This window comes from Leptonotus elevatus, chromosome 20 (genome assembly GCF_054856555.1).
Source record: "Leptonotus elevatus isolate MCC_2025b chromosome 20, RoL_Lele_1.0, whole genome shotgun sequence".
Classification (NCBI taxonomy): Eukaryota; Metazoa; Chordata; class Actinopteri; order Syngnathiformes; family Syngnathidae; genus Leptonotus; species Leptonotus elevatus.
The window spans coordinates 9,289,576-9,313,835 of NC_141258.1; the positions used below are offsets into that span (position 1 = coordinate 9,289,576).

Genomic DNA, 24,260 nt, shown 5'->3' on the forward strand with positions numbered 1-24,260 from the left:
TGGGTAGTCATGTGACTCGTTCTTTCCCAACTCTTGTCCTGGCAGGGATCTAATGCCCAAGACCTTGGAGGGCCAGATCACCATGGAGAAGACCCCCAGCTACTTCGTGACCAAAGAGGCGCCCGCCCGGATCTCGGCCATGTCGCGGGACACCAAGCTGATCGTGGTGGTGCGGGACCCGGTCACCCGGGCCATCTCGGACTACACGCAGACGCTGTCCAAGAAGCCCGACATTCCGTCCTTCGAGAGCCTCACTTTCATGAACAGGACTACGGGCCTCATCGACACGTCGTGGAGCGCCATCCAGATCGGCATCTACGCCAAGCACCTGGACAACTGGCTTCAGTACTTCCCCATGGAGCAGATCCTGTTTGTGAGCGGCGAGCGGCTCATCAGCGACCCGGCCGGCGAGCTGGGACGCGTGCAGGACTTCCTGGGCCTCAAGCGCATCATCACTGACAAACACTTCTACTTCAACCAGACCAAGGGGTTCCCGTGCCTAAAGAAGGCCGAGGGCAGCAGCAAGCCCCACTGTCTGGGCAAAACCAAAGGCCGCACCCACCCCGTGATCCATCCTGAGGTGGTGCTCCGCCTCAGAAACTTCTACCGGCCCTTCAACATGAAGTTCTATCAGATGACCGCGCACAACTTTGGCTGGGATGACTGAATGTGCCGAACGACGATGTGCCTCACCGCGGTTGGATTATCAGGGAGAAAAATGGGAGATTACACATTTGCTTACAAACTAATGTTGTTGTTTTTTTCCCCATCAAAGTGGCTACAGATCAATCTGAACGTCAAATCTGACGATAAAGCCAACATTTACATTTTGCTGTGTTTTAGGTTGAAATGAAGCAAATCTGCTTTGAGCAAAAAACTTGTCAACTCAATATTTTTGATTTGACTACACTGATATTACTTTAAACCTGATTTAAAATGAATAAATGCTTAAAGTAATGTAGCATAATGTAAATAAAAAGTATACATTTAATAAATATAATGCAAATATTTACATAAATATAAGAATAAAATATATGGTAATAAGGCATAAACAAGATTTATATTAAAGCGTGTTTTCCACAGAATCACATTTACGGACAAATCATACCAACAATAACCACTGAATATCAAAGCCAACATTTCTATTTTCCATGTCTTTTGTGAGCTGTAGCATTTGTAATGAAAAAAAATAATAATAATAAAAAAAAAAAAAATATATATATATATATATATACACTGTAATTGTAGTAATTATTTTACATCAGCAACAAAATATCAACACAAAAATCAGACGCTAATTAAAGCCCGCATCCCATTGAAGAGCGAAACGTTAGCATGTTAGCAAATTTCTCGTTAGGGTTCATTCAAGGTCGCAAATGTTCACCAAATGTTTGATAGACTTTTACCAACAGTTTTCTTCTTTTTTTTTGTTGCAAGGAGAAAAGCTGTCGGCGACCATCTTTGCGACCTTGAACAAACCCTGATGAAAAATCAATATCCCCTATCCTGCAAACACTCTCAAATGTTCGCCGCTCAGTGTGATACAGGCTTTAATGTTTAGTCAAGAAAATTAATTGCACCTTGGAACTTGAAATAGTCCTATTTGAAGTGTCAGCTCACAGCAGATGTGTTTGATTTGAAATCATAAATTCATCACTTTAACCTCATATTTTTGGCCTTGATGTGGAAAATGTGTTGTTTATCCTTGAAACCTCAAAGTGATACCATTAAATATGCAAAGTGTGACATTGTGTTTCTGGAACAATCAGAATCAGATGTTTATGGAAGGGACTTGTGTGTTTGTTTGATTAACGCTTTCGTTTCAATTGTAACAAAAGCGCTGACTGATTTTAACGGCACATACTGTTATTTGAAATCCGACATACGTAGCTGCTTTTGAAGCTTAACATTTTCTACCGACAAAAAGTATTTTTGCAAATGCATGTATTTCGAATAACTCTCGCGTCTAACACTCCACTCTGGTGTGTTTACAGCACACGCTTACATTTCACTTCCACTCTCTTGTCTACCTAAGCAGCTTCTTTTTTTTTTTTTTTTTTTTTTCATGCTCGCCGCCACCCGAGCTTCCTCGTCCCGAAGCGGGACTCCAATTTCCTCGGACGTGCCTCCGCTCGATGTCACTTTTTAAAGCCTGTAGGGTCGCGTGCGCGGCTCGCGGAGCACAATGGCCCGCTTGTGTTCCTTCTTTTGTTGGATGTGGACTTGCAAGAAGCAGATGTGCATAAAAAAAAAAAAAACACAATCGTTGAAGGGTTTTCTTGTTTGAATAAATGTTGTTGCAGACATTGTTGTGTCTCGAGTAAATGTTCTCCGCAAAGAAGCAGGAAAATAAGATGGGATTCATTAGAAAAAACATGCTGGGATTTTAATCCTATTTCCCAAAACATGAAGCATTTAAACCATTAAAAGTTTAAACTGCACGAAAGCAGGGATGAGGATCACTCATGACTATAAACATTTTCACGATGGAACTCTGACTGTGTGTGCCCTTGGTTGCCTTTGGGCCCGTTTTTATCCCAGATGGCCTTCTAGAGATGTACTTTGTTATGTGAAATTGGACTTTGATGTTCGGTATTAGTCTTTGCCTTCAGTAATGTTCTTGATTTTTTTTATTGTATTGGTCTTAGGCACTATCCACCAATTTTCTATACCACTTTTTCCTCATTAACGCATTCACTCCCAGCCATTATCACTGAAGCAACCCGCTTCGCTCCCGGCTGTTTTACTGGATTTTGACAGATTTTGCAAGGTGCTCGATTGCTATAAAAACATGGAACCTACCAAAAGAAAGATTAGAGTATTTTCTTTCATCAGGAAAAAATACATTTGTCTCTTTCTGTTTCCCAGCAATTAGCATTAAAATATAGCTAAGTTTCATTATTATTCACAAACCTGTTGAAAACACTGGGAAAAAGAGCTTGTTGCAACATGGTTGATCTCGTATACTCTGCTTTTTGTAATAACTACCATTGCTTTCAGCGACCTCTTCATGTCAAAAGCTGTATCAAAGCCTTCTGCATGCTCTAGTATTAAAAAAAAGCATTTAAAAAGGAAAAAATATAAAGTTTTAGGGAGCGCAGGACAAAGTATTAAAAAAACGTATCGTATACGTTTTTGCGCTAAGGTCTAGCTTGACCTTTGGTGTATGCCAGTTGACTTAGGTGGGAAGCAGGGTACACCATGGACTGGTCGCCTGCAAAATGCAGGACACATGTATATCAAGACAATGAGACCATTCATGGACAATTTTGTCTTCAATGAACTTAACATGAATGCACAGAAAGATGAGAGTTAAACCTCAACTCTGAAGAAGACATTTTTACCACTTTGACACCTGCTGTAAGAGGGTCTTAAAATTGTTGTCGGTACTGGTCTTCGGTAATATAGGTTTTTGGAATTTGTCTTTGCTGTTGTTTCAAGGTACAGTATTGGTCTTTGATATTAATCTTTGGTGTTTTGTAATATTATTTAGCCTTGGTTATTGCTGACCCTTGATATTTGCCTTTTGATGTGGTCTTTTTACTGAATAATTTATTTTTATTTAGTATTCATTAAAGGCTTTGTGTATCGGGCTTTGTTTTGACATTTGTTTATGATATTGTTTTGTTATTTGCCTTTGATATTGGTTTTGTTGTCTTTACCATTATTCTTTGTCCTAAATTGGGTGTTGGTAATTGATATAGCTTGAACTTGTTTTGGGATTGGCGCCTTTGTTTTGGGTACTAGTGGGATTTGGTGGTGGTGGTTGCCATTTTTCTTTAAAAAAAAATCCATTGGTGTTGGTTTCTGTCGGTCTTTGATATGGGTGTTTGTTGTATGGTATTATTTTTTGGGCCTTGGGTATTGGTCTTTGGTCTTTAATATTGAGCTGAGCTTTGGTATGGATTGCTATTTTTCTTTGGTATTGTTTTTTTTTTTTTTTTTGGAATTGGACTTCGCTTTTGGTCTTCATTGCCAGTCTTCTGTTATTGGTTTTTGTATTGTTTTGGGTATTGGTCCTTTGTATAACTATACACATGCACCCACTAGTAGGAAAAATATATATAATCTCTTCTAGGATTAACAGAAACAAACATAACCACAAGTGCAGTCCAGCTGTCAAATGGAGCTCTGCAGGGTCTTTGTTTACTCTGCCGAATCTCAACAATCTGTTTTCTTGGCTCATCCCATCACACACACACATGGCCGCGCACCTGTGTAAGGTCACCTGTGCTCAATTAACCCCATCCCCGACCCCCTCTTTAACTATAAGCCATCAAAATCCTCCCTGCTCATCTCCACACACGCAAAACACTGAGCTGGGTCTTTGCGCACAAGACGGGTGGGCTGCCACGCCCCCTTAACAGCAGCCCCCTCGTATGACGATGACGTTTGGGGGCGGTGGTTTCATAGACCAGGAATGCGGGCCTTCTTTGTGACCACACGCACGCCAAAAGACTCAGACACAGCGCGGATCGCAAGTGTGTTTTCTCTCGTAATCCCCCACTGGTCTGAGCAAAGATCTCCAACAGGCACGCTCCATCCTAACACCAAGCTAATCAAAACAGCCCACTGGGCGACCGGGGCGTGCCCCACCCCAAACTCCCAAACCCTAAACACCTAGCAAACCCGTATCTTAGAGAGTGACACTTTGATGCCAAGTACTGCTAGTTACAAAACAAATAGGTCAGAAGTCAGATGAGGAAACACTTGAAAACACCCACCCTGGCTCTTTCTTTGGTCACAGGCCTTTTTCCCATCCGCCGTCACGCAACTTGTCAGCTAAAACAAAGCAGCAGAAGGATCAGCCTTCCACTAGTGTGTTCAGGAATCTATGCCATTTGTATCAATATACTGCATGTATAATAGTCGTCAGATTCCAGAGCAATTTTCCCAATTGGGAATAAAGACAGCTGAAATACTCCTTCCTAGGGTAATTGTTGCCATGAAAAACCTGCGAGAATCATTACTTGTGAGACACCTGGATTCATCAGCCCCAATACAATACAGCGTTTGGGTTTTCATGGTATTGGTGTTAGTTCTCTGGATTTTGGTATTCTTCCTTGGTTTTGGATAACGCACTTTGCTGTCGGTCTGAATTAGATAATCGGCCAGGCCGATTATCGGTGCCGATATTTTTTGGGGGCATCAGCTTTTTTACGAATCTGAAGGCCGATAACGCTGGTAAAGAGTTGAATGCTTGCGAATGCAGCAAATTTAGGGTTTTCATCAGGATTCGTAAGATGTTCGCAGACAATTTTTCACTCTACGCGACGATCTTTTGAAACCTTTTACGAACCCTGACCCCAAATTAGCTATAGTAATCATCATTTGTCACTCAATAAGATACTGGGAACTTTTCATTTATGGATTTATTTAAATTTCCACTTTTATAAAAAAAAAAATGCTGATGCTAGGAACTCCCTACACTTTTTATTAAAAAAAAAAGTAAAAAAATAAAATGAAGAAATTATTTTGAAATCTTGCTTTTTAATTTAACATGCTGATGACCCTGGAAGCTCTCTACAATTTTTGTTATAATTTTTAAACAAAGCTGCCAATTCTTTATATGTTTTAAAATTAAAAGAAAAAAGTAATTTAAAATTATATATTTTTGACAGTCATATTTTTTCTTTTACTGCAAAAGATTAATGGCTTGAAATATTGGTTATCTGTCTCCTGGACTGCTAATAATTGGTATTGTATCAGCCTTGAAAAAAAACATATCGGTCTATCACTAGTCTTTAGTACTAGTTTTTGATCAGATTTTGGTCTCGAATATTGGTCATTGATAGTGGTCTTTAAAATCCGTTTTTGGCATTAGTTTTTGAGCCCAGCTCAATGGCCTAGTGGTAGAGCGTCCCCCCCTGAGACTGGTAGGTCGTGGGTTCAATCCCCGGCCAGGTCATACCACAGACTGTTTTGCCTCCCTGCTTGTCACTCAGCAATCAGCATTAAGGGTTGGAATTGGGGGGTTAGATCACCAAAAAGCGCGGCACTGATGCTGCTCACCCTCCCTCAGGGGATGGGTCAAATGCGGAGAATGAATTTGGTATTGATCTTGTCACTTACAAGCTCTGGAATGCTAGTGGCGAAAACCTCCCGAAAATGTGAGGGTGATACATTGCAGTTGTTTCCTATCCTATGTTTCTATTTGTACGGCATTGTTTGTTATTGTGGTGTGGATGTACAAGTGCCCTGCATCACAGTGACAGCTGGTTCTCATAGTTGTTATGTCGTATTCAGTGACACGAGAGGGTCGGAATATGTTATAACCACAATAACAAACAGGCAATTAATTAGTTTTGATGCAGTTGTTGTATGTGGTGCAGCTGTACCTAATATTATGACAAACGTCCCACAGAAAGAACTCTGTCAGTTGTGGGAACTCCCTCCCGACAGCGTGCGAAGGTCTCGCCACCATGTGACTCAGAGGTTCCAGGACGGGGCGTTCAGGGTCCGTGGGGAGTTTGACTTGTGTTGCTCGGCATTTGTCAGCGTGCGGGGAAAATGTGAGGCCAACACGAACGCGTGTTATCCGGAGCGTCAAGCTTAATCAAGGCCTCGCTGAGAGGCAGCAGGTCCTCCACGTCTGCGATGCATGAAGACGCGTCTGGAAAGCGTCCCGTCAATTGCAACAAGTGGCACTTCAAAAGGGCAGCCATTTTATTTTGAAATTGCTGGCGAAAAGGCTGCTATTTTTACCGCCAACAAACAGGCAGCCATTTTCCCCAAACGGGACAACTTTGGCACACCATCCTTCAGTTGGCTGCGGCCCCTTGAATCAATCTTGATCAATATTTACGACCAGTAACCAAAGACCAAAACCAACATTAATACTAAACACCAATACCATAACATTTTAAGACTAATCTCCAGAGACAACATCAATGACCTTAACCTAAAACAATTAGAGCTTATACAAATGATGAAAAACCAAAAGATCAAAGCCCAGTATACAACCAAATATCAGAATATCAAAGACAACATTCAAGACAATACCACATGAAGATCAAAGATCAATAAAAGACCAATACAAATGAGGCACAACAATACATAACATAAAAAGACCAACAACAAATAAAACAAAGATCAACGCCCCCCCCAAAAAACTATCAAAGAGCTTTACAAACAATCAAAGACCATAACAATTACTATGACCCATTCTAAAGACATCAAAGACACTAAAACTGATAGACAATATCAATGACCAATACATAATATAAAAGACCAACAGCAAATAAAACAAAAGATCCACCCCCCCCCCAAAAAAAACTATATCAAAGAGCTTTACAAACAAATAAGACAAATACTAAAGACATCAAAGACACTAAAACTGATAGACAATATCAATGACCAATACATAATATAAAAGACCAACAGCAAATAAAACAAAAGATCCACCCCCCCCCCAAAAAAAACTATCAAAGAGCTTTACAAACAATCAAAGACCATAACAATTACTATGACCCATTCTAAAGACATCAAAGACACTAAAACTGATAGACAATATCAATGACCAATACATAATATAAAAGACCAACAGCAAATAAAACAAAAGCTCCACCCCCCCAAAAAAAACTATATCAAAGAGCTTTACAAACAAATAAGACAAATACTAAAGACATCAAAGATACAAAAACTCATATAAAGACAACCATATCAAAGACCAACAGCAAAACATCAATACCAAAAACAACATCAAAACTCTTAATTATCAAAGACCATAGCAAAACCTACGAGTCTACGACCAATATTAATGACAACAAAACACAAATACTTAAGACAATATCAAAGACTAATAGTAAAGCTGATTTCAAAGACATCAAAGACCAAATATGTCAACTATTTTAACAAACTATACCAATACAAGAACAACACAAGATAATGTCTTTACTTCTGTATTATATTCGTAATAACATTTCATAAATGAATTTTGCGCAGTGGGAGCGTGTCTAGAAAACAAACTGCGTTGCTGTTTATCGCGGTGAAGGTTGTAAACATTTGTCGTTTGATAAAGTACGAGAGGAGGGAAGAAATAAATTAGCCGGTGAAACAAATCACCTTCAATAAAACATCAGCAACTTGTTCCCATTCACTGCGCCGTGTGTATGTGCTTCATGAATAAATGACAGGCGGGACATGTTTACCTCCCGCTCATTACACTCACACACACACACACACTAACAAACACAGACACACACAACTTTTCCAAACACACACAAAGCAGCTCACGGGTCAAAAAGAGATGGTTAATAATGAACTCAAATGCAAAAAATAAAAAAATAAAAAATGTATACACATAATTCATCACCACAGTGACAAAAGGGACCTCTCTGGAGCTCCTGTTTGCACCGACCAATCAGATTTGTTGATTTTAGCCCAATGACTTCACCGTGTGTATCGTCATTTTTGGTTTCTTGCAAGGCATGTCGACAACTTTTGGATGTGAAAGTTACGCAAAAGCCGCAGTTAATATCGTGTCTTGCTAAGCGTCAATCAAACTGATGCGACGGCGCACGTTTGACCCCTTAGCTTGTATTTCCCGAAAGGTGCGTGTCAGGTAAGCGACACAGGTGGACGAGCGCGCAGAAGGGGGCTCGGGTGTCCCGTTTCAGGCGGCAGCTGGCGAGCGAAGGCCGGCCTGGAGGTCACCCCCTTCCCCACCGCCCTCGCTCCCGCCTCCTCGTCACCCTCTCCCGGGCTCCGGGCCACCTCTCCGCTCCGGTCCTGGCAAGCCGTCACCTGATCTCTGCCCAACAATGGAGATCTTTTAATTACGAGGCCCCGTGGGCTCAGGTGCCGAGCGGGCCGAGAGCGCCCCGTGTCAGCAGCGCCGGCATTCGGGCGTGTCGTCTCGCAGGCATGGCGATAATTGATCACATTGTGGAGGCGTGTAACGCGCACAAAGGCCACGGAGGTGAGTGGTGTTAATTTTAGCCCGCGTGACAAGCTCACATCACGCTGATGCTATTTTTAAAACAATACCTCACTTTTAACTCTATCATGCACAGTGGGTATGACACCGTGGAAACTAAGATATTGTTGAACATCAGTCACTACAGTGGCGAGCTACAGAAAGCCACTTGAGTTTTTCCCCTCATAGTAAGACATCAGTCACTACAGCGGGCAACTATTCAAAACATGTTTTCTACTTTGATGTATGCACATCAATCACTACAGCTTTGCATGTCAAAGTTGAGCATCAATCACTACAGTGACAGAAGTATAAAATCAAAATTTCTACATCAAAGATGTAAGATCAGCAACTACAGTTGATAGCTATCTAAAAAATTTTTTTAAATTTGAGCATCAATCACTACAGTGACAGAAGTATAAAATCAAAATTTCTACATCAAAGATGAGCATCAGTAACTACAGTAGATAGCTATCTAAAAAATGTTTTTGTAATATTTGAGCATCAGACACTACAGTGGACAGAAGTAAAAAAATAAATTTAAAAAAAATCACTAAATTGAGCATCAGTCACTATAGAGGATAGTTATTGAAAACAAATGTTTTTGTCAAATTTGAGCATCAGCCACTACAGCGGATAGCATTTAAAAAATGTTTTTGTATAATTTGAGCATCGGTCACTACCGTGAACAGAAGTTAAAAATCAATGTTCCCATATAAAAGTTTTACATCAGTCACTATAGGAGACAATTTATCTGTGTTTTTTGACACAGTCACTCCAGCGGACACATATTCCAAAGATGCAATACTACTCAAAAGCTTACAAACGGTTTCTAATTTGAAAGCATAAGCAAATGTGCTCAAATTTTTGACTGGTGACTGATGTTCGACGAGTCATAGTTAAACATCAATTCCTACAGTGGACAACTATTCAAAAGATGTTTTCTTCGTGTCGTAGATGCACGTCAGTCACTGCCCAAAGGCTTTAGTCTTTAATTCCAAAGGGTCACAACAGTCACTACAGTCAAGTAGCCGTCCACTGTAGTGACTGATGTGCCTAGTGGACGGAAAGTGATCTAATGTCAACACTCCTTGAAAAATGTGTTGGTGTGGAAAAACCCTGAGGGAGTTTGTTCTCACTCATGCACTAAAGGGTCAAGTCCACCTTTGAGGGCAGGTGTTAACTGGAGGCCCTCACATGACGGAGCTCTCGTCGCACTCGGCTCGTTAAACATGGACGCCCCACTTGGCAGCGTTACGTACCCCGCGAGCCGATTCCGATGAGCTCACCGGCGGGCGTACGTCAGCTTCCCCGAGTTTAAAATGTACCTTTTTAATGGCGTGCCAACGCTGGCCGACTCGGCCGGAGCATAAACGGCCTCGCCGCTGTCGCTAGGTGACCGACGGCAGCCGAGCAGCCATTGGTGCTTCCGTGTTTGTTTGATCCTCGGCCCGCGTGTCACACGCTTCCTGACTCCATATAGGCCACGATCGCATTACGACGTTTGCACTTCCAGCGGCGGGTTCACACGGCGGGGTCGCGGCGGGAGATCTCGCCTGCCGATGCAAGTTGTGCTGAGGCCGTGTTTAGTTTGCAGTGCATACTATTAAAAAAAATAATAATAATTAAGAAAGAAAACCTCACTCAATGCACTTTCTTCTAACATTGGGTATAAAAAGTCTACACACCCCTGCTTAAATGCTAGGTTTTTGTGATATAAAAGATGATAAATAGAATTTTCGCTTAAACAGATTATAGGTCACATAAACTCAATCATTATCAGCCACTTTCACTGGCTGTTTTACTGGATTTTGACATATTTCGCAAGGCCCGCAGAATATTGTGTTCTATTGCTATAAAAACATGGAACCTAACAAAAGAAAGATTAGAGTAAAGAAGTATAAAAATATTTCTATCTGTTTCAGTTTTGCAGCAATTAGCATTAGAATATAGCTAAGTTATTAGTTATCATTATTCACAAATCCGTTTAAAACAGTGGGGGAAAGAGCTTTTTGCAACATGGCCCTGGTTGAGCTCCTATACTCTGCTGCCACCTGCTAGCCATTTTTGTAATATTTACCATTGCTTCAAGCATTCTCTTCAGTTCAGAGGCTGTAATAAAGCCTTCTGTATGTTCTAGCATTAAAAAAATAATAATAATTTAAACAATATAAATACGTCTTTGGGGTATTTATATGTTTTTGGGAGCAAATGAGTTAATGGAGGAAAAAGTTTTTAAATTATTTATAATTATTGTTGGGGGGGGGGGGGGTAATCACAAAACCTGCCTTTTTATGTCCCAGACAATGCCGCCCACTGGTCAGCCTGCAGTGGACATCTATTCCCAAACTGCTTTCTATACACTTGAGTCTGAGTGTCAAAAGGAGTTTATTTGGCCCCCTGACAAATGAAACAGGCTTCACCAGGCTTCACTCGTGCTCTTAAAGCGTCTCCAAGGAAAATTGAGTTAGCGAGCGCTTTGCTCTTTCTCCCTCTTTATTTTCCTCCTGAGCAGCCGTCACAAAAGTTTCTCTTTGAAGGCACAAATGGGGCAGGATCGACTCTTCTGAGGGGACTTACGGAGGCCCTGATCCGATTACCCAGCAGGCACCACCCTCCTGAAAAATATGTCTGCAGGCCCCCGTGCCGCTTTTTAACCTTTGGCTCGCGTGCTGCACTTTTGACGGGTGGGAGGCGAGAGTTGTCTGTCAAAAGAGATGCTGTTCAAGTTAGCATCTTGCTAATACGATTTGTAATTTGAGCAAACAACCTGTACCGTGGTTGACGCTGTCCATGTAGTGGTTCATAGAATCATGTTTGGCAAGGTTTGAGGCATGTAATGAACATCTGATAGCACTGTTTTGGACATTTGAAGGGATGTTTAGGACATGCCCGGTGATTGCCCGGTGACATTTGAGGATTTAACCCAACTTTGACTTAAAGTCAGCTGGGGTAGGATCCAGCAAACCCTAAACCCTTGAGAATCGATGGATGTTAAGGGCATCTGATGGGATAGACTTTGGCCAAGTGGCGGAAATGTTTTTGGGAAATTTGATGGGAAAGTATTTGTGAGCATGTGATGGATGTGTTTTTGGCATTTCACTGGAATGTTTTGGGCATTTGATGGGAATGATTGAAGCATTCAAGAGGAAGCTTTTTGGGCACCTGATAGTCATGTTTTGGCCACAGTGACAGAAATTATTTGGGCAAGTGATGGAAATGTTTTGGGCATATTTTGGTAAAGTGCCGTAAAAGTTTTAACAAAGAGAAGGGCAGATTTTGGACATGTGATAGACATGTTTTGGCCAAATATTTGGGCAAGACACGAAAATTAGTTGGGCAAGTGGGCATATTTTGGTAAAGTGCCGTAAAGTTTTGGCCAAGAGAAGGACACGTTTTGGGCAAGCGATGGACAGATTTAGGGCATGTGATGGACGTGTTTTGGGTAAGTGACAAACATTTTTTGGGTATGTTTTGGGCAAGTGCCGTAAAAGTTGTGGGCATATTTTGAGAAAGTGCTGTAAATGGAGTGGCCAAGAGAAGGACACGTTATGGGCAAGTGACGGACGTGTTTTGGGTAAGTGATGGACATTTTTGGGGTATGTTTTGGGCAAGTGCTAGAAACGTTTTGGGCACAGTTCGAGAAAGTGCTGTAAAAAAATTGGCCAAGAGAAGGACACGTTTTGGGCATGTGATGGAGAGTTGTGGGCATATGATGGACATATAAATGGAAAATCTGATGGGAATGTTGAGCATTTGATAGGAAGCTTTTTGGCCACCCAACATCAACAGGCATGTGTTGGGTATTTGATAAGGAATATTTGGGCATGTTCGGGGCATTTCATGAAAAGGTTTTGGGCATGTGACGGAAATGTAATGGGCATATGATCAGAACGTTTGTGGCATGTCTTAGGACTGTTTACTATGGCATTTGACTGACCTATTTTGGGCCATCAGAAATGTTTTGGCATCTAATCAGGCATGATATGAGCAATCAATTGGAAGGTTTTGGGCATGTGACTGATGTGATTAGGAATGTTTTTGGGCATCTGATGGGCTGAGCGTTGCTCATTGGATAATTAGGTTTTGGGCACGAGACGGACATATGGTGGAAATTATTCAGGAATGTTTTGGGCGCGTGATGGACACATTTTGGCAATGTGTAAAGTCTCTGGTATTGCTGGACGACGAAGGTTTGCAATCAGATCCCTGGGATCCTTTCAAAGTTGCTTGTGAGGGTCAAGGTGCTGGGAAAACCACTTGATCCCATGCGGGATTTGCCACTGATGAGACGTCCTGGCTGATTAACGACTGACACAACGTAGGGAGGACATCGCCGAGACTTTAATTGGAGCAGACGGCAGCTAACGATTGACTTCTCAGAGTCTTCAATGAGCTGAGCAACCTGATTAGCGTGTTTACTTGAGCACTTGTCCCCAATTGGGAAGGTCAAGTGTGGGAGGTGGATTGTTCCCAAATGAAAAGTGATGCAGGTGCTTCACGGCAAAGGGGCTTGTTTGGGGCGACTCGCTAAGAGGCCAGACTTGGAAAAATCACATTAACAAGCCGGATTGAAGCATCCGGAGCGACTCTGTGCAACGGATGATCCCATTAGAATGATGCCTCCTCCTCCCCCTCATGACTCGCTTCCTTCCCCGCCATCCTTCCTTTAAAGCCACAGGAAATGGCTTTTTATGAAGCTGAATTAATTGACCATGAAACCGGCCCACGAGCACACCGGTGACAGATTATGTTCATTGCTGATTCATCACATGTTTACATAGCGCTGTCAAATTACGCCTGCACGTTAAGCATGGGAGAGTAATTAGCTAAGATGTTCCCAACACAAGCACTGATTCAATGTTTTGGGCATGTGAAGGGATTGTTTTGGATATTTGGTTTGAGGGTTTTACGGATCTGATGGGAATGTTTTGGACATGTAAAGGACATGTGATGGGAATGTTTTGGGCACATTTGGATGGAAAGGTTTTGGGTAGCTGATTGGAATCATCAGATCAGGATGTGAGAGGAATAGTACAAAAAGTGTATTGTGGGAACAAGATAGGAATATGTTTTTTTGTTTTTGCTAAAATGGCCAAATTAGCTACAACGTCATTACACCTACATGCATTTAGAATTAAACGTCGTAAAATGTGATTCGGAATGAGTTTATTTTGTAAGAGATGAGTCCCCACCAGCAACAGATGGCAAGTTGCGGCTCCATTAGTCCGAGACGCTCGCTTGGGTGATTTTCGTCAACAACGAGGCGTGTGCTATTGATTTGTCGCTGAAAAGAAAATTACTGCACACACCAAAACATCTACTTTGCAGCTCACGGCGACACAACGCAGGCGTGTTTTGCTGGATTTTGGCAGACGTGACGGATGTGCTCGACACTGGCCACCTGTGCTTTCACAAGCGAAGCAATTTGGATTCAGATTCCAGACCTTTTGAAAAGTTTTGCAGTGCGAAGCCCCCCGCGGAGGTGCCCGATGTGCCGGTGACTGCAGGCCACTAATGGACGCTAATGGGGCAGAAACAAAGAGTCTGTCTGCGCAGTACAAGCAACAACACAAAGCTGCCTCCTGATATCAAAACGCTCTTTATATAATATGACTCCATACATCACATTACATTACTTACACCAACACAGCTTCTCTTTGTCACATTTTTAAAAGAAGCATTCTCTTCTCGTGTAAAATTATGTGTTCTGATCTATTATAGTCACATTGCTCATCAGATTGTGAGGCTGCACGACTGAGTGCACACAACATTTGTGTGGCTTAATTGTTTGTGTTCGTAATGTCTGACGAGTGATCTTTGATCACAAAATAATTTGTGTCTTGGGAAGGAGACGGACATGCTTTGGGCAAGTGGGAGAAACATTTTGGGCAAGTTACGGAACTGTTTTGGGCATGTCATGTATTGGGCAAGAGATGGATATGTTTCAGTCATGCGACGGACATGTATTGAGCATGTGATGGACGTGTATTGGGCAAGTGGCGGAAATGTTTTGGGAAAGTGACAGACACATTTTGGGCAAGCGACTGACATGTTTTGGGCAAGTGAAGGACACGTGACGGACACGTTTTGGGCAAGTGACGGACACATTTTGGGCAAGTGATGGAAACATTTGGGAAAATGTTGTCTTTTGGATATGTAAAGGATGTGATGGGAGTGTCTTGGGTGTGTTCTGGAACATGTTTTTGGCATGCAAAAGTCATGTCCTGGAAATGTGAGTTTTTAAAGGGCATATGATGGCCATGCTTTGAGTATGTAATTGACATGAGTTGGACATGTTTTGGAGCATGAGATGGACCATGCCATATGTTGTCGTGAGCAGCCACAATTTTTCCTGAATCATACATTCATTTCCGGTTCTATGCCTATCATCACATTTCCTTCACTGCCCCAGCTGGCATGCATCCGCCGACCACAGTCTCATGAGATTTGCTGATTTTGCATCCTTGTACACTGCAACATTCCTGGATGCTCCAAAATGTTCCATTCGCGCATTGAGAGGAGGGACTACAACTGGAATGCACACCAATTAAGCATCCCGAGCGTCCCGGTATTTAGTTTTGCTTTTCTTCCATCCCCGAGTGTCTCTCCTTGGCCCCCACCCTGTCCCGCCCTCGCTCTCTGTCTGTGTAAACAACTTAATCACACTCAGAGGCTTGCGGGCTGCGAGTTGGGCTGCGGCTGTCAATCATCAGAATTGGACTTCTTTGGCGGAAAAAAAGTTGAAAAAGAAAAAAAAAATACGACGACGTCGTCATGTTTTAGTGAAGACTACCTGTTAACACAACTGCAGCAGATGTTTGCTGGCTCCTTGACGCAGATGCGCTTGATCCAAGATGATTGGTCGTAATTACAGGCTGTAAGATGATAGCGAAGGACTGACTGACTGCTTGAGCGTCAGAATGACGGGAGAGAGCTGCTGCATAATAGAAGCACCTGGTCGGCCTGCAGGAGGACCAACAGTGATGCATTTGTGTGACATCACAGCAGGGGGTGAGCTCCATGGAAAATTAACTAAGATAACACAACGTGCTCTATGTTGTCACCTGATCAGAACAAGAATGATACAGAAAAAGTAGTGGGACAAATTCCAACATAGCCATCACCAACACTGGCTGGAAACCCTACTTTCAAACTCTAAATCTTCTTTGAAACTCAAAATTGAAACCCTAGCCTTTGCCTGAAACATTGACCCCCGTCTTGAAACCCTGACGCTGTCTTGAAACCTTAACCGTGACTTTAATCCCTAAACTGCAGCGCTTACCCTTCCTTGAATCCCTCATTTAAAACCCTAATCCTGATTTGAAACTACAGTATAACCGTGTCTTGAAACCCTAACAACCCTGTCTTTAATTATGATCTTGAAACCATAACCACATTTGGAAACCCAAATTCTGTTTTAATCCCCAATTTGAAAGTCTAATTTTAACCTCAAACCTTCCTTGAAAAATAAACGTGTAGAAACCTTAGTTTAAAACCCCAATTCCGTCTTGATGCCGTCATTTAAAACAATCCTGCCATTAATCCCTAAATTGAGACCGTAACCCTGTTTTAAAACACATTTGCTGTCTTGAAATCATAACCTTATTTTGAAACCTTAATTTAAAACCCTAAACAAAATTTGAAACCCCAACTCTGACTTAAAACCCCAATTTTAAAACTCAAGCCTTGTTTGAAACATAACCCTTTCTTGAAGCCAAATCCCAAATATCAATAATCGAATTTAAAACCATAATCCTGTTTTTAATCCCCAATTAGATATCCTCACCCTGCCCTTTAATCACTAATTTGAAACCCCAATACATGCTTAAAACAGGAACCCTATTTTAAAACCCAAATTTTAAACCATGAATCGTGATTAGAATTCATAAATGGAACTGGTTTGAAAAACCTAATTGAAAACCCGAACCCAGGTTTCTGTTGGTCAATGTGATCATGTTCTCCAGGCCTCAAATGTAAAGTTTTTCTACACCAAATTTATGCAAGTCTGCATCTATCAGGATCTGCTTATTTGTGACAAAATCTCAACTTTCTCAACTTCTATTCAAATTTAAATCCTAGCACAAGGATAAAAAAAAAAAACTGGTGTGGTATCTTCAAATACTTCAAAATTGAAGAAACTCAAAGCAGGAAGTATTCAGACTTTTCTGTGTGAATAATTCAGTGATGTTTTTTTCCACAACTTTCCAAAAATTCTGAGCCGTCGCTCGACACGTCACAAAGACGTTTTTCATCCCAGCATGTCCTTCGTCACGCTACAGGTGCACAAAATGGCGCCATTGTCGTCCATGCGCGCCATCTGCCCCGTCGATGACAAAGCCACCCTCCCCATCCCCGCCCCACTTGTCGTCACAGCGACACGTTGCCGTCACCTCGTAATGAACTTGCAGGACTGATTTAAAGCGCCATTAGCGTCACAAGGCGGCGGGCGGGCAGCGGGAACGACGGCGGCAGGCGCAGATGGCGGCGCAATCGTCGTAAATGTTAGCGAGGAAACGATGAGCAAACTTTGTGTGGCCAATATCCCGCATCGCTGGACTGGAAAATCAAAGAAAAACAAAACGTTACGTGGCGTCTTTGAAAGAAAAAAGTGCGGAGTGACACTCCAGTCGAGTTTGTTGACTCATGTTGTGGAACATCCGCGGCTTTTTCATCTCGCCAGGCGGCCATTGTGGAAGGCCGCGAGGAGCCGAGGCATGCTGGGATATACACGAGTCAGTGGGAGCTTGTGGGGGGGTTGGCGGCACTGGTTGCTAGGATACGTAGGGCAGCTGGTTAGTTAGCTAGCTGGACAAGAGCTCTAAAAATGTTCTACTAAAAATCCAAATGTAGCTGCTAAGCTACTTTGAAGCTTGAACCAAGGCTAGGAACTCTATTAAAGCCCCCATTAAAGTCTAACACTAATTTAGCACCCTAAACCTGATTTGAAAACCCAACCTCTGTCTTAAAATTCCACTTTAAAAGCCTCAAACCTTTTTTTGAAACCCTACCTTAAACCCTTCACTGGCCTAAACCCCTGATTTGAAAGCATCACTCCTAAATTTAAAACCATAACCCTGGCTTGTATCCCCAACCCTAGCAGACCTACCTTCTTTTTTTTTTTTACACTAATTTGAAACTGGTCAAGAACCCTGTCTTGAAACTCTAATTCCTCTAACATTACCCTAAACCTATATTTGAAATTTGTAGCCCAGCTTGAAACCCAAGTTTGAAAACGTAATCCTAACCCTACTTAGAAACTAAATTAAACTTGGAACACAAACCATGGCTTGAAACCTTAAAGGTGGAGTCTTAAGTTTGGACAGTTTCAGTTTGTAAACAAACAATTCAAAACGGACTCCTCCCATGGCTCAACCCATGGCTCAATCGCCCACTCTTCTCGTCAACAGTTACTTCATTTTAAAAGTAATGAATTACTATTAAAAGTAACTCTTTAGCGACTTTTTTTTAATAAAAAAAAAGAACATACACTGTTCCTTTATGCTCATTTAATGTAAAATACTAAGCGTAATTGCACGTTGAAAAACTCGTCTTGAGCTCTCCTTGACTCTCCATGACTGCCGAATCCGATACCCACCCACAATGCGTCTTTTTTGTTAGTACGGCAGCGGCAATCGATTGTAAACAGGAAAGAGTACACAGCAGCCATCCATTCGTTATTTGATTCTGAACCGCTTATGCTCATGAGTGTCGCACAATTTAATTATTAAATTAACAAAATTTTATCAAATAACTGACTGATTAGTTAGAGTATTAGTTATTGTAAAAAGTAACTAAGTTACAGACAACAGTAACACGTTTGCAACACTTACCCTAGCTTGAAATTCTAATTAAAACTTTAACAGTGTCTTGAAACCATCGTTTGGTTCACAAAAGGTTCACTAGTAGAAGTAGCTAGCTAGTAGTAGCAACTAGCTAGAAAAGCTATAAATAAGACAAAAAGTAAAAATAAAGAAATATATGACGTAGATGGCACCATCTTTTCCTTTGTATTTTGACTTTGCGGACACATCCTTAAGAGCAGTGTGGAATAAAAATAACAAAAGTTAAAAGGCAGTTAAGATGATTGCTACAAGTGGAGCAAGTAAAACAAATGGAGCTTTTGGCCGCCGCCTTTATGTGATGGCATGGCACAAGTGTTGAGTTAGTGCCGTGACTGAAGAGATATGATTTAAAAAATAAAAAATAAAAAATAAAAAATGCCGTCAAGTCATCATTCCCAGCTGGCACGCTCGCACACAGGCAGTATGAACCGCATAAAGCCTCGCCGTTTTCATGATTCTGTCCACATAAAAGCCGCTAAACGCCCACATAAACATCCTCTCGGCTGTGCCGTCCTTCAGTTCCCATGGAAATAATAAGAAAAGGAGGCGAGTCTCCAGTAACTGGATAGCGAACTTGATGAAATGCAATCAGAACAAGGTGATGACAACGTCGAAGAGGCGAGGATTCCTTCCTATCCTATTTCCACCCCGCACTTTTTTTTTGTCCTTCCCGCGACGCCACTAGCCATTAGCGCTGTGCCAGTCATCGCCATCAAGCGACAAAATGAATCATGATGGCGAACGCACAAAATGAACACATTGCAGGAAAAAGTCATCATAGTAACTTAAGAAAATTTCAACCTTTTTAGCTATTCAAGGCTGCGGTTTGACCTCAAGATGCTAACAGCCAAGCTAGGCCAATTTTTTCCCATTCTAATTGTGGGTGTGGTGTCCCCGAGCGTCCGTCATTCTGTAGCTTAACTTGCCGAAGGGTTGAATTACTCTGACTGACCTGTAATTTGATTAGTTTGTGAGCTACGCAGACAAAAAGAGTTGTTACTGTTCCACTCTCGTCCTGTTGGTTGCAGTAATGCGTTACGCAACTTTGAAATCTACAGTATTAAATTTGAAATATCCATGTATATTTACTTTTTGGCATTGATTTATATTATTATTATTATTATCACCACCGTTATTACAAGCTATTATTTTGTTGTTGTTTGTACTATTATTATTATCATTATTTTTAACTATACTGTGTATGAACACCATATTGCTAAATAAAATAATTTAATGGCTAAAAATTCAATCTTAGAATTGCTTTTTTAACTGAAATTATCATTTTTAACGTACATTTATTTACTGCAATTATAAACTATTACTGTTGTATTTATTTAATTTGGTTTGTTCTCATAAATTCTATTTATAAATCCAATTGTTGAAATTCATGTATTTATTTGCTCTTTTTTAAAATCTTTTATTTTGATCGGGACCAGTGGTGGGGCAGAGAGGATAGCGAAACATGAATAATTGACAATAATTGATAGGTTGACTCCCTCCCCCCCAAAATTATAAAATTATTTTTTAAATATTGGTGTCCATTGTCAATTTGATGTATATTTATTTATTTATATTTCATTATTAGCGGTGTGTTTATAATAATAGTAATAATAATGATGGTAAAAATAATAATAATAAAACCATTAAACTGTATTTCATTTTATTTATCATATCAGTTTGTTATTTTTACGCTGCAATTATTTTTTTTGCATTTATTTAGGTACCATTATTACTGTTCTCATATAATCCATATTTGCTCTAGTACTTTGGATTTTACAATTTTTGCAATTATAAATATAGCAAAAGTGCTTCTGTGGTGTGCGAACACCCAGGGAATGTGGGGAAGGTCTTCAGGTAGCAGTCAGACCTTTAATCATTTCTTTGGTGGCAGGGGGCTGGGTTCGGCTGTCATCTGTCCGGTGGTCCCAGCAGCCTCCCTCTGAGGGAAGCCTGGGTCCCGGGAGAGCAGCTCTCAGCTCAGTGTTACGTTCCCAACGGCAGACGAGGCTACAGTGCAATCAGCGGCCACTCATCAACATTTAGCCACATTGGCCCCCGTTTAACCCTCGCGTGTCCACCTTTCTGGGGCCCGCAAGCTGGCAAAGGCTGGTGGTGTCCCGTTTCTCTGCTGCTTTAGCCTCTGAACTGTGAGGACAGATGGGAGGGGACCTCAGCCCCCAGTTAGGGACCTCCTGGGAGGCCAAATAGATCCCGGAGAGCGAGACTGTATTTCTATACAAGCATATGTACTGTTTGGAGGCCCAGTGGCATTTTGCACAGGATTTCAGAGATGACATATTTTACATTACACTGAAAATCAATTGAAATGTACTGTTGATACATACTTGATGCAGCAGAATGTGGCTCAACATTATCCAAGCTTATTCCTGTCGGCAACTAAGTGTAAAACAATTGTTTGTTTGTCACTAGGTGGCTCCTCGTGTTATGAAGTGACAACGGAGCAAAGCTGCTCCATTCAAGTCATCACTTTGGCCATAATGTTGGAAGCGGAGGCATCATTCATAAGTCATTTACGGCCCGTCCCATAAGATCAGCATGAGTGGCTGTTTATGGGCCGCTGTGATTCTTAGCAGGCTTGTAAAAGAAGGTCTGACTTGGTGGAATTCACTTAAGCTAACAAGGGGCAGGCGGGCTGAGGTGAGAGAACACATCTCACTTGCAAGAAGGCGAAGAAGACCAATAGTGTGACAACGTCCGCCGATACGTTCAGCAATTGTTTGACTTCCACTGCACTCATCTATCCATCCAGATATCTTTTCATTCATCCTTCTTCCATCACTCAATACATTCATAGATCCATTCTTCCATCCATCTGTACAATCATCCACCAACCATTTATCATTCATCCTTCCATCCAAATGTCCAATCATCTGTCAGTCAATCCACTCATCAACCATTATAAGGTCATCTTTCCATTTATGTCACCAATAATGTATCTTACAATCATCCATCCAACCGCCCTATCATCCACAATTAACTCATTCACTTCCAGACATTTTCACTGAAGCAACCCTCTTTGCTCCCGGCTGTTTTACTGGACTTTGACTGATTTTGCAAGGTCCACAGAATATTTAGTTCTATTGCTATAAAAAAAATGGAACCTACCAAAAAAAAGATTAGAGTCTCTTCTTTCATCAGGAAAAAAAAGCAATTATCATTAGAATATAGCTAAGTTTCTTCAATATTTACATTCCTGGTGAAAACACTGACAAAAAGAGCTTGTTGCAACATGGGCCTGGCTGATCTCTTATACTTTGTTGCCACCTGCTGGCTGTTTTTTCTAATAACTACCATTGCTTTAAGCGACCTCTTCATGTCAGAAGCTGTATCAAAGCCTTCTGTATGCTCTAGTATTTATATATATATATATATATATATAAATAATTTGTGCAGGACAAAGTATTAAAAACGTATTTATATGACTTTGGGTTTGGATGAATTACATCATCATTCACTATATCCATCCATCCAAATAGTGATCCATCCATATAAACAAACCAAATGTTTTGTTTGCAGTACAAATAAGAAAATAAATTTAGATTAAAAATGTGCTGAGCAAAAGTCATTCATAGTTTAATACCAGTAATAGTGTACTTCATTCAAGCTTTACATTACAAATAGCTAAATGTTTTGTTAAGCAGTAACTTATTTTCCATCTAGTACATCAAATACCATACAGTACTACTGTAAACATATCCGGGCCACCCCATCGCAGTCTGAAATGCAAGCCAACCTCAAAGGGCAAACATGGTGCAGTCTTCATTTTTTGAAGAAAGGGCGAGCCTCTGAGAAACTTTTTCTCCATTGATCATTCAAACAAACCAGTGGCCCACAATCTTGGATCCAGCTGGCACGGTCCGTGTAAACATCCCAACCAAGAACTCCTAAGTAGTGGCGGCGGAAAGGCCGCATCAGGGATCGGCGTGTCGAGAAAAACTTGAGATGTTTGAGATACGGCCGGCCCGGGATGCTCCTTCCAAACGGCCGGGCAAAATAATCCGTGTTTACTTCTGGAAACGTCCTCGCTCGAGCGGCATGAAGACATGACGGCTCGCTCTGATCCGTCCCAAATGGGCACGCCGTCAACGTGACGGAAGGTGAAAACAAATCCCCTTCGGTCTCATGTGAGGCTAACTTTTCCCACATGGAAAGACAGACATTCCGGGAAAAGTCTGGCTCCGGCGAGAAGCCTCAAACCTGAGATTTGGTTGCTGATACTGTACGTTGGCAAAGAGCGCTCTTGTTTCTCCGCCCACACAGGACAACCCTTAGCCAAAGCGATGCTACGCCTGGCTTTTATCAACATGTAGAGGAGCTATTATTGGCATTTGGTCACATCCATGGCAACGAAGCCTATTCTAACCAAGGCAAACATCCAGAACATCTTAAATTAGTGTTATGGGTCATGAGACTCTTAATGTTTAACTCCTGTAACCAAGAAACAATGTTTTGGAGAAACGATTCAAGTCACGAAGACATATGCGTTTTGGCCTTTCATTCATGATTTTGGTAGCTAAAAATAAAATATAAATACAATAAAATCTAAGAAGACAGAAAATGCCCATTCTTGAGCTTTCTTGTATGACATTGTGTCTGACAGAAGACACCAAAACCTCATTTTTCATGTTGCTAACAAACTGGCTTTGGATGCTGAATTTTTCCAGCAATTGCAAGAAGGACCAGGGAAAATGACAAAATTAACCCTTAAACAGCCACTTTACTTTGTTTTTTTTTCAGAGAGCTCAGTATTATTCATTCATTCGGCAGCCTTCCGAGTCAACATGTCATTAACATCGCTTTTGGTGTGCGCGCTCTTTAATTCACCTGAAACCTGTTATAAATCCCAGACCCTGCACCTTAACCGAATACTTTAGAGTCCCGCCAGAGTCGTGAAGTTGTCAAGAGACCAGAGGAAGGATCAAAGGAAAGAAAGATGAAAGAAAATGAAATCCAGCACCAACCAGACGCCCCCTAACACCCGCAGTTTACAAAACCAGAATCTTTCACCAACCCCAGAAATATCTAAATTCCAACAGATTAGGGAGACCTCAAGAGACCAGAGGAAAGGCGAAAGGAAGGAAGAGAGGAAAGATAGACCAGTCTCGACTGATTCAGCGACCAGTTAGAAAAGCACATTCTTTTTTTCTTTTTCTTTTTTTTTCTTAAAAAAAGAAAAGAAAAGCACATTCTGTTTGAATGTCAGTAGATGCTGGTGTGTTGGGGAAACGGCCGCTTTACATCAAAATGGCAGACTTCCTGATATTTCGTCATCACATGAGTAAAGTTGAATACAAAGGGGATGGAACCAAACCAAACTGCAACCTGTAGATTGGTATTCATCTCAAACTTGAGCTCTATAAATGGCAGCAGATTTCCAAGGGTCTTTTTCGGGCAGCTTTTGAGACTTTCCATGATAGGCACGCCTATCAAATTTCACACTGCTAAGTGAAACTAGCTTCAGGGGCTGAATTTAAAAT

The 24,260-nt window shown here is 41.4% G+C and overlaps 1 protein-coding gene and 1 long non-coding RNA gene across 2 annotated transcripts in view; one reads left to right on the top strand and one right to left on the bottom strand.

Moving 5' to 3' along the window:
• LOC147156937 (heparan sulfate glucosamine 3-O-sulfotransferase 3A1-like) overlaps positions 1-2,307 on the top strand; it is a 29,820-nt gene extending 27,513 nt beyond the window's left edge. The window contains exon 2 of the mRNA XM_086065017.1: positions 46-2,307. Within this exon, the coding sequence (XP_085921143.1) occupies positions 46-667 (622 nt within the window). The 3' untranslated portion in view covers positions 668-2,307. The remainder of the gene's footprint in view (positions 1-45) is intronic.
• Positions 1-24,260, bottom strand: part of LOC147156938 (uncharacterized) — a 58,003-nt gene that overhangs the window by 21,157 nt on the left and 12,586 nt on the right. The window lies entirely within an intron of this gene.